The 15,670-nt window shown below is 42.8% G+C and overlaps 1 protein-coding gene across 4 annotated transcripts in view; it reads left to right on the forward strand.

The window, feature by feature from the left end:
• CWC22 (CWC22 spliceosome associated protein) overlaps nt 1–15,670 on the forward strand; it is a 377,345-nt gene that overhangs the window by 309,624 nt on the left and 52,051 nt on the right. For all 4 annotated transcript variants that reach the window (XM_078681477.1, XM_078681479.1, XM_078681481.1 and 1 more), the window contains 2 exons: nt 13,203–13,280; nt 15,117–15,269. In XM_078681477.1, coding sequence (XP_078537603.1) covers nt 13,203–13,280; nt 15,117–15,269 — 231 coding nt within the window. The remainder of the gene's footprint in view (nt 1–13,202; nt 13,281–15,116; nt 15,270–15,670) is intronic.

Raw genomic sequence — 15,670 nt, forward strand, 5'->3', positions numbered from 1 at the left:
AAGGCTTGACGTTATCTTTGAGGGTAATTCAATGGGAGAAACCTTTTAGTTCACCAACACACCCTGAGAAAACTTTAGGGAACTTGGAGAAGAATTCATCGCACACGTCTATTTGAGACGGGTCAATGCATAAAACAGGTTCTGCACTATTAGGGTCAAGACATATTCCAAGTTCACCTTGATCCCACCAGCCCAGAACACATGGTCCAGCTTTAGAAGCATATCATTTAGATAATGCAGATCTTCCTTTAAACTCAAACTTGAGTCTGCTGAACCCCAAAAGGTCAATGGGTTCACCAGTATAACTTACTGGGTGCACATCTGGAGTTTAAAGTTTTGGACCAATTGTGTTACTGAATACTTCTTCCCATCTATTTCTATTTATAATGGTATAAGGTGATCCTGAACCAGCCATTAAGGTTACAATTACGCCACCAGCTTTTAACTCACAAACTGGTTTTTTCCTTGTTTTGCCCTGGACCAAAGTTTCATCATTATTAATGCAGTACACTTTGTTGTCAATATAATCTCATTCAGTATTATCATTGTCCTCATCACGTTCATCCACAATACATTTAACAGTTTTAGAATTACGGCAAGCTTTAGCAAAGTGGCCAGTCATTTTACAGTATGTGCATTGTTGGCCTAAATCTGGACATTTCTTGTTATTTGATAAGTGTGTAGAGCTACCACAGCGGTAACAAGATCCTTTGGCTTCAAATTTGTTGGTACTCTCTCTATTTTAACTTTTTCTTTTAGGTGTTTATCTAATTTCATCTTTGACTTCTCTGAACTGCTCTGATTGGAGATTCTTACAATTTTAACTTTTTCATCACTGTTGTCGATCTTGGCTTTGTTGATAACTGTTTTTGCACACCTAGATGTCAGTTCCACTTTACTGATGATAGCTGAGATTCCCCTTAGAGTAGCATTTCCATTAATCCAAAGTTTATCCTGCAAATTTTGGTTGTTACAGTGCATAACGAGTTGATCGCGGATTAATTCGTCTTCAATAATACCAAATTTGCACAATAAAGCTAATCTCCTAAGAGAAGCAACATAGTCTTCTACCTTTTCAGATGGTTTTTGTTTCCTGTGGTAAAAATTAAATCTGTGCACAGTTTTACAAACCGTTGGGGATGAAATAAGCATTCAAATCAGATATAGTTTGCGTAAAAACATTCACCTCTCTACCGGTTACGTTTTTTTTTTCAATTCTGTTATACTCTTAACCCTCCAGGTCCTAGACAATGTAGTAAAAATGTATTTTTCCTTTCTGGGGGAAGTTCTTTACTTTCAAAAGTGTCTAGGTAATTGATTAAATAATCCCTACATTCCTCCCACCTTTGGCTAGAAACCTCACAATCCTTAACCATAAATGCTTGAGGAGCTGGTAAATTCATAGTAGCCATAGCCATATTAGATGCGGAACAAAGGAGGAGAAAAGAACACAAAAGAAAATTAGAACAATGCTTGTAATAACCTTGATAATTGAGCGTCAAAGTGTGTATATCACAATAATAATAAATGAGGAAATGTTGCTAATGGACAAATAGTGCGTACTGCTGTGTAGAGATAGTTTAAATTAAATAGTAGCACGCTATGAAACTTTGAAATGTGTTGTGTCCAAAAACATTATATTGTGGCACGCTGTGTGCGTGTCACAGTTGTAATCACCAAGCTTGTCCTTTAAATCCGCTGTGCTTTACCTTTAAAATTGTGGCACGCTGTGTGCGTGTCACAGTTATAAATAAAACTTGCCTTGAAGTTGATGCGCGGGGTGCGCATCACCGAAGAAAAACGTGTAAGTAGCAATTTTGAGGAATATTGTTTTCAATGTGTCGTAAATGCCGTTCCCTTTTGGATGTGGACTCAGTATCTTTGTGGGAAATAAACTGGAGGTACGCTGCGTAACCTTGCGCGACCTCGAAGAGCGTGATGACGTTCACAGGAGGAGATCCGATGACAAGGCTGGAACAACTGTTCAGCGGCTGCGATCATTAATGGAATCTTGTTGCCGCTCGAAAGATGTGGCCGATACAGCAGAATTTTCTCGATCAATCACCCACAAAGAAGGTATCACTTATCTTGTTAAAGCTTCCCACATATCAAATTCAATTCAGTTCCGGCTTCCTTTTTTAAAAAAAATTGCTGTGATGAAGTAATCCTTTTGAATGCACAATTTAAAATGCACAGAAGATGTCCTCAGTAAAATCCTGTGGAAAGAGCTTCTCTGGCGCGCATTGAATCAATAATAGGGTTCAAGTTGAGTTCATAGTCGCCATTGTTGGGTTTAATAATCCACAGAAACACAAAGTAAGTTGGTTTCTTTTAATGATGCATACAGCAAAGGAAGAGCAGGAACGGACGGAGCCGTCAGTACAGCCTCAGTCCCCAGTGTGTTCTAAATTGCACCCAACGCACCAGAACACAGGGACATACTTAAAAGTAAATACAAACCTGTACAATGTTATTCTCGAGCGCAGCGCAAGCCTGAGTGCAACGCAAGCCAGCACGAGCACAAGACACAACAAAGAGCCACGTGAGGTGGGGGCTGATGTCCGGAGCAAAGGTTTTATAGAAGAGGGCAGTATATCCGTCCGGGCCCGGGGCTTTGTGGGGCTTAAGAGCTTTAATGACCGTGTTGACGTCATCTGGGGTGATGGGAGCGGTGAGTACCTTTTTCCATTCAGTAGACACCTGAGGGAAGTGCAATGTCCAGAGAGAATCCCTTTGGGCGTCTGGGTCTAAGCCATCTCCAGAATAGAGGGTTTCGTAAAATGAACTGAAGATCTCGGCTTTGTCCTCGTCTCTATGTGTAAGCTCCCCAGAGGGCCCCTGAATGCCACCTATGTACTCTCTCTCTCTCTCTCTCGTTTATCTTTTAGCTGTCTAGCAAGGTGTTTACCAATTTTGTTGCCCTGGGAATAGGATAAGTGTCGTAGTTTGAGGAGCGTGAATTCTACCTTATTGTTATAGATAGCTCGGAGTTTACCTCGGAGCGCTGTCAGATTGCCTTGTGGGATTCAATTTGTGAGCTTTTTCAATAGAAGCCACCTCTTCCTCCAGTTGCTCCCTCTCTCTAGTACGTTGCACGTTTAGCGCCGAGTTAAGGGCAATACATTTCCCTCAGAAGACTGCCTTAAACGCGTCCCAAGTGACAAACTCCAACGTATCCTCTGGTTTATTAATATCAAAGAATTCAGTGATGGTTTCTCTTAGCTTGGTACAGGATTCCTTGTCTCGCGCAAGCGAAGTCAGTAAGTACCACCTGGGAGTAGTCGAAGCGTTCCCACACCAGGACAGACATATGGAAAGTAGGCTATGATCTGATACTGAATGAGGGAATATCTTGGCCTCCAGGAGGGATTGGCTAATAAAGATATAATCAAGTCGGGAATATGTACGGTGGACATGAGAATAGAAAGTGTAGTCTCGGGTGTGTGGATAAGGAGTACGCCAGGCGTCCAAAATTCCCCATGTCATGGATGCATTGTTAGGTGTCAATGGAAAAGGAGCCCATGTCCGAGCGATGTGAGTGTGTGCTATCCAACTCTTTCTGCGAGGCCAGGTTGAAGTCACCCATGAGTACCATCGGCCCCTCCACAAAGTCAATTAGCCTCCCAAGTAGTGTGTGTAAAAAAGCTGTCTGTCCAGTGGTGGGGGCGTATACTGCTACAAAAGTACAAATTCTCCCTCTCAGACGACCCTTGACAATAATCCAGCGGCCATCTTTATTGCTATGATCGTCTAATGGTTGGAATTGTATGGAAGAACGGAACATTCTCACCACTCCTCTATGTTTCCTATGGGCTGAGGATCTATAAATTAGTGGGTAGTGTTTGTGTCTAAGGCGCTGGGTAAGTGTGTCTCTTGCAAGGCCACTATATCGAGATGGTGATACACAATGTACTTCCATACCTTTTGACGTTTTTGGGGGCAATTAATACCTTTAATATTCCAAGTCCCAATGGGGATCGTCATTATGCTAGAGGGAAAAATCACAGCTCTCTGGAAGCCCCATCAGCCCCACCTTGTCATGGCCCCAGAGGGGCGTGTACCACCATTTTGTGCCAACTGTAGGTTCATAGATGTCATAGAACCCATCAGGGTAAAAAGTTAAAAAGCCGCCACCATGTCCCTCCCGTTGAACAGAAATACAATAGGAAAAATAGTTACTAGGTCCCTGCCGAGGGGCTATAACGCTCCCTCAGAGACTAGGGGGGACAACAGGTGCAAGGACCTCGTCCATGCCCGTCCCAGTATAGGTCTCAAAGAAAAAAACATCTTTATGCGGCTGAAGACTAGTCAATAGTACAGATCCATTCCTGGAAAAAAGACCAAGATAGATCACCTGCAATGGAAAGTAAAACCTGGCGCAGGACCCCAGATAACAGTGGAGATCAACAAGCGCTTATGACACCGAACCAAACTAACTTTAGAGAAAAGGTAAAGTAATTGTTCTTACATAGAAAGGCAAAGTGGTCCACGGCTTCCCCACATCCTGCTCAGGTGGCGGGAGCCCCAGGAACATGGGCAAAAGGAGGTCCGAAAGTGGGGATTGCGGTTAGGAGCAAGGCATTGTCCGCTGCTACTGGTTGCCCCCAAAGACGTTGGTCTCAGCAATAAATGTTCGTAGATCTGTAAAATCCAGGCCAGGCTTAGATGACTGCGAGAGCCTACAGACCAGGCGGAAGTAGATGGTGAGCCCCAGGGAGGTTCTCCATTTTTATCTTGTGTGGGGCCATGCTCCTCTGAGGGGAGGCCCAGAAGTTCCAAACCGTCCTTTAAGTCAGTGATGTGGTGGTGTTTGTTATGAAATTCAAAACTGAGTCCAAACGGATAGGTCCATCTCTACCTGATTTTATCATCTCGCAGTTTGGTGGTGACGGGTCTGAACAGCTGTCTCTCTGCCAGGGTAGTCGGCGCTAAATCTTGGTAGATGACGCAAGAGTGATCTTGGAAGGAGGGATCCCTTCGTCCTGGCCGCTTGGAGCACTGACTCCTTAACTTTATAGGAGTGGAATTTCGCCAGGATGTCACGGGGTCTCTTCTTCTCGCCGTTCTGTAAACTTCCCACACGAAGGACCCTCTCCAGTTTTATTTTAAGGGGTTGGGGACCCAGGACCTCCACAAAAAGCCCCTCCATGAAGGACTCTAGGTCCGGCCCCTCCGCGCCCTCCTCCAGGTCCCTGGCTTGTATGTACTCCCTCCGTTCTCTATTTTCGAGGTCCTCTGCCTTGAGCTGTGTCAGGTGCAGCTGGTCCTTGAGTGCGCGGAAATCTTCATGCAGTTCAGTGGAGAGTTGCTCTTGTTCTTAATGCTGCGCCTCCAGGTCCAATACTCTAGTGCCCACAGAGTCTACATCTTGTTGGAGGGAGGTCAAACATTCCGTTAAGTCTGTCCGCAATTGTTCTATTGAAGATTTGATGTCTTGGCTGAGATCGTTGCTTAGTTCAGTTTTAAAGTCCTTAAGCATGTTCAGTAATTCTGCTTTCGTGAGGGCCATAGCTGCAGTTCCCGCGTCTCCTCGCAGCGTCAGGCGTTTATCTGGGGTCGTGAAGCAGTCCCAGACTTTACTTGGCATCTTGCTCTTCGCCTTCTTCGGCGGCATATGGATTAGACCAAAAGGACCCCTGTAGGTCGGTCAAGGGTGGCGGAGATATGCAAGGCCCAAGTTGTGTGGGAAGGGTTAGTTTGAGGGAGGGCCGTCGGACACCAAGGAGCGGCACTGTCAGAACAGTTACTTGCTAAGTCTGTTGCACAGTGGCCAAATGGAGCCGATGTCTCTGTGTGGGAGCGCGACCGCCACTTGAAAGGTAATGACCACGAAGAGGCCGGGGTCTGTACCCTGCCCAGCCAGGAGGAGTTGGGAAGGAAAGAGCTCCAGGGGCAATAGTTAGTTACCAGCACGAGGCCTCTAGTCTCTGATGCGGTCAGCAGGCGCGCGGGGTTCATAGGCAGTGATCGATTTGGTGCATGCATTCTCCGTTGCGAGTCAGGATGGGCGCCATTTCAGGTGGATGGATGTGTGGCAAAGCAGAGCGATACCATGGGTCCCCAGGTCAGTTGCGTAATGTCTCCAGCCCCGTGGCAGTGTCAAAGTGGGAGCTGCGAATTGCGCCACCAAGTGCGACGTCCATTATGGAAGATGTTTTAGGCTCCGGGCCCAGGAGATCAAGCGGTGGCGCCAACCGCGATTTGCGGGCAGTATTTGGCCGCCATTTTAGAGTCAGGCAGGCGCGGGGGAAATACATCGACTGGGGCCGCTCCCCGGATCATGCCGCTACTAGTGCCTGTGAGGCAGTCTCTCACCTAAGACAAGCCGCTGTGCCCCATAAATTCTGTCCGGTGACCATACCTCTATCGGAGGGCTGAGATAGTCTCCGGACGTGGCAGGGCTCTGGCTGCCATTTTGGCTGACGCCGATGACTTCTCCCAGTGAGGCAGGTTGAGGCCGTTTCAGCACTGCCTGGAGCGAATGGATGAGCTCTGCAGATGCTTCACACCTTCCGCTCAAGGTAGGATTAGTTTGCGGTGATCAGGGCTTCGTACAGCTGCCAGTAGCTGAACCGGAACAGCGCGTAGACCGGGAGCCGATACGGTCTATGTCCGATCAGCCATCTTGCCCTGCCACGCTCCCGCATCCAGCCTTCTAATTGTTTTTGCTGTAATATTTCCCACGCACAAAGTGAAAGCAGATAATGCCATTCGGTACCATCTGCTTTTACGTTGTTCAGTACTCTGGGAGCATAACTCCACAACTATCTGTGTGGGAAAAGTACAGCTGAAAGGGGACTAGACGCTATGCACAGCCACACGTGGCGTGCCCTTTTTATCAGAAGTATGGGAACACTAGGTGGCAGGTATTTTGTGGTTCCCCACAGATTTCACAGCTTTCCCTAAGAGAAATGTGATGAAATTGTGTGTTTTTAGCCAAGGTTTAAGGTTTGGAGGGCATTCTGGATAAGAAGATGAGATAATGTTTTTATTTCAAGAAATGTGGGAAGTCCAGATTAACAGAACATTTGTTACTCGCCGCTTGAACTTCTCTCCAATTTTGTGCTTCAAATGTAAGGAAGTGTGCAAGAAAGAACGTATTTTTTGAATCGCATGAGTGTTTGTAGTATGGGTAATTACAAATTTAGAGTTGTACAAATCATACTATTCCTAAACTCGGTATCTTGGGCATATTGTAATAATGCATAACTTTCCTTCATAATCATTTTTTAAAAATGGTAGCATTCTACCGTGAAAAAAAACATAGTCGATAAACAGTGAAAAAGCATAAGCTGCAGCTCAGTTGTTGGCTCTGGGTATTGCATGTTTTTGAAACACCAACAAACACTATATATCCCTGTGACCAGAATGGTGTTACGGTCATAACATTATAAAATTTTTCCAAATTGTTTATTGGGTCAAAAATGTACTTATGAAAATGTCCTACTTTTCCTACTTTTTAACGTTATTTTGAATTCAATTATTTTTTTTATTTTTTTTATTTTTTATTTCAAGTTGTTTTTATTAGAAAAACAAAAGGAAAGTAAACAATAAAAAATACGAAGAATACATAAGATACAGAATGCATTGGCTGAAGTTGAAATCAGACAACTGACAATGGAAAAAGCAAGAGATCCCAGGGATGAATACATGCATCAAATCATCGAGGGATTACAGCCATGAACATGATATAAAATAAGTAAATAAATAGAAGAAAAAATGCAGAATACAGATATAAAGTAGAAGTACAGAATGCCGAATACCAAATGCAAAGTACAAAAATAGTGCATATCATATATCAAAGATCGCGGGCATACCTCAGTGTTACATTGGAAGGGATGACAAGCATTCAGCGAGATCTTTCCAGGGCAGAATTATACTCCACACACAACAGGCCAATGGTCAGTGGTTCGAACAAGTACCAGCAGGCTTGGGCATTGGCAGGTATGTATGTTTCCTTTGTCATTGGGACAGTTACAAAGGATGCGCCTACGGAGGGTCAAATGAAAAGGAAGAGGCATCGAGGAATTTCCAAAGCTTCTTGTTGGAAGCACGCCAAGGGGAGGAATGTAAAGCACTGTTGTCTGCCCCTCTGATGCAAGATACCCACTCTTGCCACATCTTAAAGGATACTTCGGAGGCGTTCTTCCACTTAAATAATATTACCTTACATGCCAGGGTGAGTAATAAGTCCAATAATTGACGGTCATTGTCATTGGTCACGTTTGGAACCAGAGCACCCAAAATGACATAAAAAAATTCTCTTGGAGGTTTGATCTTAAGAATATGTTCCATACAAGTAAATATTTTCTCCCAATAGTTTCCTAGCGAAGAGCAATGAAAAAGCATGTGTGCTAGATCTCCTGCAACCAAATTACAGTTCCAACAATTGGGGTTGTCTTTTAGTTTAAGTTTAAATAGCCTTTGCGGTGTCCAAAACACCCTGTTAAGTAGCATATATTTGGTTTGTGACAATATTGGGGAGACTTTGTTCACAAGGGCTGTGGTGTAGATTTTGTCCCAGTCAAATGTAATCCCGGTTGTGTTGGGCTCCACCTCCCACCGTGTCTCATTACGTTTTTGGGCTTTGCCCGGCAAAGGGAGCATTAGTTTGTAAACCTTTGACACAAAATGACCTGTCGCTTTAATACGTGACAATTGTGGTTTAAGCCATGGTTCTGAGGGTTTGAGAGAGCGTGTGGATAGGAGTGTCTTTAATTTGAGGAAATCATAGAAGTACATCGGTGTAAGACAGTGTGTTGCTTGGATCGAGGAGTAAGGTAACGGGTAGTGCCCGTCATAGAGGTCACTCACCATGTTAATACCCTTAGCAGACCAGTGTTCCCAGTTGAGGGATTCCCCATTAAGTCTAAGGGCGGGATTATGCCACAAGGCTACTGAGGTGGTGTTTTTTACCCTAAGGCCAGTCGTGTGGGCTTGGTCCAGCCTTAAAAGGGCACATCTCGTGTTCAATAAGATGTATTTTGAGTGAGGAAGATGTGTCAGACCCATGGTGAGTAGCACAGGGAGGGGAACATTGCCAACAAGGGATTTCTCTATCTCTACCCAAAGCGGGACAAACATTGGATCTTCAATCAACCAGTGTACACCTTCTTTCCACAAGAACGCTGTTTGGTAATTCCTAAAGTTGGGAAGACCCAGGCCGCCTTTGTCCTTAGCTAGTTGCAGCTTCTTCATTGATACCCTGGGCTTCTTCCCTTGCCACAAGCATGTACCAAAGAGTTTATCTACCTTGTGTAAAAAGTCCTCTGAGAACGTCATTGGAAGCATACTCGCTAGATAGTTCACCAGCGGGATCACCATCATTTTTAGGGTCGCAGCCCTCCCCCACCACGACAAAAACTTAGGAGACCAACCGTCAAGCAGTTTTGACATTTTCTTTAAGAGCTGATCCTCATTAACTCGTAGGGTAGTAATGAGGTCTTTATCAAAGTCTAGGCCCAGATATTTGAAGCATCCCGGCTGCCAGGTTAAACCTTAGCCCTCACCCCCCCCCCCCAGATTTCCTTATTTCCTTGGTTATTCAATAATTTGACCTCCGTTTTGTCCTTATTTAATTTGTATCCCGATACTTCCGAGAACTCCTCAATAGTGGACATAAGAGCTGGTATCGCCTCTCCGGCCCTCTCTGATACGAGTAGTACATCGTCTGCGTATGCTGTAAGTTTTATCGTGCAGTCTTTAAATGAGATTCCGGGAATGTGTTTATTATGGCGGATGTGATACAGGAAGGGTTCTATGGCCAGAAGGAATAACGAAGGGGAGAGGGGGCACCCTTGCCTGGTTCCCTGTTGCAGTGTGAATGATGAGGAGAACGACCCTCCTGCTCTAACCCTGGCTGAGGGACAGGAGTAAAAAAACAAGACCAATTTCGTGATTGACGGCCCTAGTCCGAATTTATGTAAGACAGCCTCTAAATATGTCCAATCCACTTTGTCGAATGCTATTTCGGCAACGAGTGTGATTGCTGCAGTAGGAGTGGTGAGAAGTCTAGCTTTCTCAAGGACGTGGGCTAAGGTTCTGGTGTTGTCGCTGGACAGCCTATACTTCAGGAAGCCAGCTTGGGAGGGGTGAATCAATTTTGGCAAGACCTTCTGGAGGCGGTTGGCTAGGATCGAAGCTAAAAGCTTACAATCCAAATTGATAAGCGAGATAGGTCTATAGTTCTTGGGGAGCTTTGGATCCTTTCCCTCTTTGGGTAGCACTGCTATGATAGCCTCCGCCAATGTACCTTTTACCTCACCCGTCTCGTTAATTTCACGGAAGAGGTGGAGAAGTGGGGAAGATAGCGTGGAGGAGAAGCATTAGTAAAATCTAGCGGTGAACCCATCAGGTCCAGGGGCCTTCCCGCATTTAAGAGACTGTATAGCTTCCTCAATCTCGGTTTGCGAAATAGGGCTGTTGAGGCCTTCCTGGTCCTCCATGGGAAGGGACGGTAGAGCGCAGCTCTCTAAGTAGTCTTTAATCTTGTCCTCTTTCACATTCAAATTCTTGGCATATAAATGTTCATAAAACTCTTTGAATATTTCTGCAATTTTGAGATGGTCGGACCAGGCCACTCCAGATTGATCTGAGATAGAACTGATCGTGTTCTTCTGAATCTTGAATTTAAGGTAGGCTGCTAGGCTTTTCCCAGCCTTATTAGAGTCACAAATTTTAAAACGCTTCTTCCTATTTAACCACACTCCTGCTCTTTCACTTATTATTTTATTGTAAGCATACTTTTGATTAGTTAGTTTATTCAGCGTCTCCTCTTTCCTGTCTTTCAAATATCTAGCTTCCAGGGCAGAAATTTTTTCTTCTAGTGTCTCTAAGGCCACGTTATAATTCTTGTTCATTTAAGTTTAATGATAACCCCCTTACAGTGCTTTTCAGTGCCTCCCAGCGCGTCAAGTCAGTGGTATCACCCCTTCTATTATCTTCCAGATAGTTTTTTATAGCGCCTTGAATAGTGTTCCTGTGTTGCTCCTTTTCGAGGATTTCCTTGTTGAGGCGCCATAGCGATTGGCGGAGTGTTGGTTTTATATTGGAGACAGTGAGTGATATGCAAGAGTGATCTGAAATAACCCTTGGTTCTATACTTGTTTCTTCAATTCTAGCGATGGCGTTCTTTGTGATAAATAAGTAATCAATTCGGGAGAATGAGTCGTGCGGAGGGGAGTAGAATGTATACTTTCTCCCATCCGGATTTTGCAATCGCCAGGAGTCTATCAGTTGAAATCTGCTACAGAGTTTAGTGAAAGCTTTGTGTTCTTTATTACTGCGAAAGGGGCACCTGGAGTCCCTGTCAAGGGTGGGGTCAGATGGCAAGTTAAAGCCTCCTGCCAGGATGTGGACGGCCGTGTCAGGGATAGTGTCGAGCTGCTTCGTAAGATCTGCCCAGAATGTTAGGTCGCATGTGTTTGGGGCATAAACGTTTGTAACATAGAATTCGGTGTCATCTTTAAGTAATTTAGCTGTGATCCACCTCCCCGTAGAGTCAGACAAGGAGGAGATTAAGTCTACATTGGATTTCCTGGCAATCAAGGTCACCACGCCATTCTTTTTCGCGATTGCTTCCGATCCCACAACCTATTTATAGAATTTGTTACTAAGCGTGTGGAATTGTTTGGCTTCTAATTTGGACTCCCGCAACAGGACAATATCACTCTTCTGCCTACGCAAGTAGTCTAGGATTTTCTGACGCTTGACAGGCTGGTTGAGGCCTTTCACATTAAGCTAGAGGATTTTCAGGTTGCTTCCTTCGTAATCCCCATGGGTGTATCAATTGTGGACGACGTCATGTGAATACAGAAAAAGATCCGTGGTCAGGGGAGGGGCGTCTGTACAAAGACATAATTAACACTGGTGGACCCATATATAGCCATTTTAGAAACGTGCTAGGCAACAGTCCCAATAGCCCCGACTGGACATCAACCACCATGAGGACAGTAGTGGTTGCAGAATAAATGGTTATAACCCTGAAACATTGGTATTGGGTGTGTTTTGGCAACGATATGCCGCATCTGGACGATTCAGGCACCCAGGAGTAAGTAAAAGCATAAGTAAAAATGAAAGCAGAAACAATAACAAAAATCAGAAACAAGAAAAAGGACAAACCCTTGATTTTAAATTCAATTATTAATGTATTTCGGTTAACCATGAGCGGTCTACACAATTGGCGCCTTGCTGAATTGGGAATTATTATGTAGTTTTCTATCATTTGTATAACTCTGACCTATACGTTTCAAACCGATTTTTACCAGAAACTGCAAGTAAATGGAAACAACAAAAAATAGGAAATATTGACTTTCACTTAGAAAGATATATTTTTTTATTTACAATCCTGCTTGTTCCTAAAAAGAGGGAAAATTATGTTAGCACAATGAACCAATTATTTTTTTATACCATTTCTAGAAAAATACTTTCTTTTTTTGTTTTTTACACAGCATCTTTTCCCAGTATAACCTACAGTAGTGCTATATTTTAGCTTTTTCTTTCTTTTTCCTGCAGTCCCACTTCGGGAGTCCACAAGTCCTGGGTTGTCTTTAGAATATCCAAGATGTGGGTGGATGGGGTGCAGGGAAGACCCAAAGTTAGCTTGGATGCTTTTTTGTGGAAAGAAAGTTGTAAAATAAAATAAAAGTGCCCCTGACAGCCACTTAAAATGCTCAGAACTTGGACTGGAAAAGCCTAAGGAGGTAAGGGGTTAAAGTCGGTTTCACTCTGGCGTACTTGCGTATATCGAAATATTATACCCACAATATGCATTTGTTGCTGACTTCGATTTTCTATATCCTGTGACATTTGATTGCAATTTTTCTAGTATACCATGCCTTACAAGTGTTTACTTATTGTATGAAATGCTGGATTCCTTCTCTCTAGCACATGCTTTTTGATCTAGTCGTAAAGTACAACCCATACGTTTCACAGCAGTACTTCAAACTCCCCTTTACAAAATTGCCTTATTAGTACTATGGGTAGTTTAATTTTAAATTGTGTATATTAAAAAATTGCTGACTGTTATTTAGTGTACACATTTATATTTTAGAAGCCATAGTGAAATAAGTATTTCCAGTTGTGAAGAGCTGAAATGCCATGCATGTTGAGCCTTTTGACACTGTCCTGCTGCTAAGAATAGAATCCTAATTTGTTCCAGTAGCAAAAGAATATCTAATAGATTTTTGATTCGTGTTCAACAGAAAGAACTTTGCAACATGATACTGGATTGCTGTGCTCAACAAAGAACGTATGAGAAGTTCTTTGGTTTGCTGGCTGGGGTAAGTTGGATTTTATGAACATCATGTTATATTAAGTATTATTAATTTGAACAAATATATGCATCTCAAATATGTGAACACTTACAAAAATCTATTTGCATAAATAAGATTGTGCATATAATTTTATTTGAATATGTTTAATTGTTATTGCTGTAGCAATTTAGATAATGCATTTTGCAATTAGGTAACGAGCATTTTCAGCAGATTCCTTTTGTTTACAAGCTGCATACATTTGTTGTCTTAAAAGCAAACTAAACATTGCATCCATGTTAGCGTAGAGGCACATTTATCCAATTCCAGTAGTGGCTAGTGTGCTTGGAAAGTGGATGGGTGTAAGTGCAAAGAAATGTTGCGAGGATGTGGCATTATGGCAAGAGCTGCCAACTTTGAAACTGGGTTGGAGTCTTGGTGTCGGCTCAGAATCCTGCGATTGTGGGCAAATCACTTAATCTCCATGTGCCCAAAACAAAAAAGGATTGTGACCCTGTATAATGTAATTTGTGCTCATGTATGCTTGAGCCCAGCTTCCTAAGAGGCATTTCCAAGTGTTCCCATCCTCCTAAAAGTTTGCAAAAAACAGGACCTAATGGTGCATTTTACAACACAACTTTCTCTAAAGAATTAAAATACAGTGATTCTGAAGTGCCTTGTGTGAACTATTCCGATATTGCCTGCAGAAGCTAGGATTGTCACTATATGAGGAGCAGTCATGCTTCACCCTTGCAAAGAGTGTGATCTTCTTAGGAGCACTAATCACCATGCTTAAACGCACTGAAGTGAAGAAGTCGGGAAGGCTTAGAAGCTTGCCTTAATTGATCAGAACAAAGCTCATTTGGACAGTTAGAAAATGAATGATTCACTTTGCATAGTCATTGTGCTTACTTCTCACACAATTAGTGATGGGAGGAATGCTTGCAAGTTGTCTAACCACTGACAGTTGCTCAAGGTTGGCAGTTGGGTCTAGACTATTCCTGTTCGAGCAGGAGCAGGGTTGATTTGCATATGGTCGGATCTAATCGGAAGTGGCATGGTGGGCAAAGCAACAATGTCTTTGAATGCTAGCCTGAACAATTGTCAATGATTAGATACATTTCAAGCATTCTTCCCATCACCTTATGTGTTTGATGTAGTGCCCAGAGTGGCCATGGGTATGCCCAGGCATACTATTCTGAATGTGGCACAGTGAGCACTCACTGTGCCACTGGAAGAAGCTGCACTCGACTGATGGGCCCTAATCAGGGCAAAACGGTTCTCGAGTTACTTCGGTCACTGTTCTGAGAAGACCTGCCTTGGCAGTTTGGGCTGAACTGTTCCTATTTGGGGTTGGATTGTGGCTGATTTCCAAATGGCTGGGTCTAATCTGAGGTGGAGTGGTGGGAAAAAGAACAATGGGTTAAAATGCTACCTCCAGACTGAAAAATCTCTGGAGATGCATTTATATATATATATATATATATAATATCAATTATACTAGGCCGATAAATTAGTAAGGTAGTATTGAAGTCAACAGAATGTTGGGGTTTCTTTGGATGCCGTGAGGTTTGCATTAAACATCCTCAAGATATTTTAGAAGAAGTTAAGAGGGCATTAGAAACAACCCACAAGATAACAAATGTTTGCAAAGTAAAAAAGTCGTTAAATTATCCATACTGAAGAATTGTTACTTTAAACATGTAGATTTTTTACTAGAATTAAATTTTGTCTGAAACTGGTCGCTTCGTAAATGCATTATACATCGACCATACAACGTAGTTTTAGCTTTATGAATTGTGTGCCAGATTGATGCGGTTGAGCTTTAATTATGTTAATGTGCTTTTTAATATGTCTGATTTTCAGCGTTTCTGCATGTTGAAGAAAGAATACATGGAAGCTTTTGAGAACATATTTAAAGAGCAGTATGAAACCATACATCGTTTGGAAACAAATAAGTTACGAAATGTTGCCAAAATGTTTGCTCATTTACTCTACACAGATTCTATACCATGGAGTGTAAGTAGCATCTGCATAGCTTATCAGTCCTTCCAACATCTTATCTATTAATAACAAAGTAGTATTCAAATATAATTTTGCTTTGATGTTTTTCGTTTTAAGTATTGAACCAAATCTGAATTTCCCAAATGTGTCTGAGTCAAGTGATGAGAGCATTCTGTCATCAGGTAGAGTATCCTTAAAAATAATAGGGCAGTTATTAAAACGATGAAATCTGTGGTGTAAGTGTAGGCTTTTAAATGTGTCCATCTGTCCCATCCATTCTACGGTAGTTTTAAAAATGTTACTACTTTAGTAGGTTAGCTTCACTATTCTGTAATTCTTTATTAGGCAATCTTTTTTATAAATCAGAAATATTTTTTGCATTTGTAATTCTCTATCTTTCATTTAGGCTTATTTCA

This window comes from Lissotriton helveticus, chromosome 3_1 (genome assembly GCF_964261635.1).
Source record: "Lissotriton helveticus chromosome 3_1, aLisHel1.1, whole genome shotgun sequence".
Classification (NCBI taxonomy): Eukaryota; Metazoa; Chordata; class Amphibia; order Caudata; family Salamandridae; genus Lissotriton; species Lissotriton helveticus.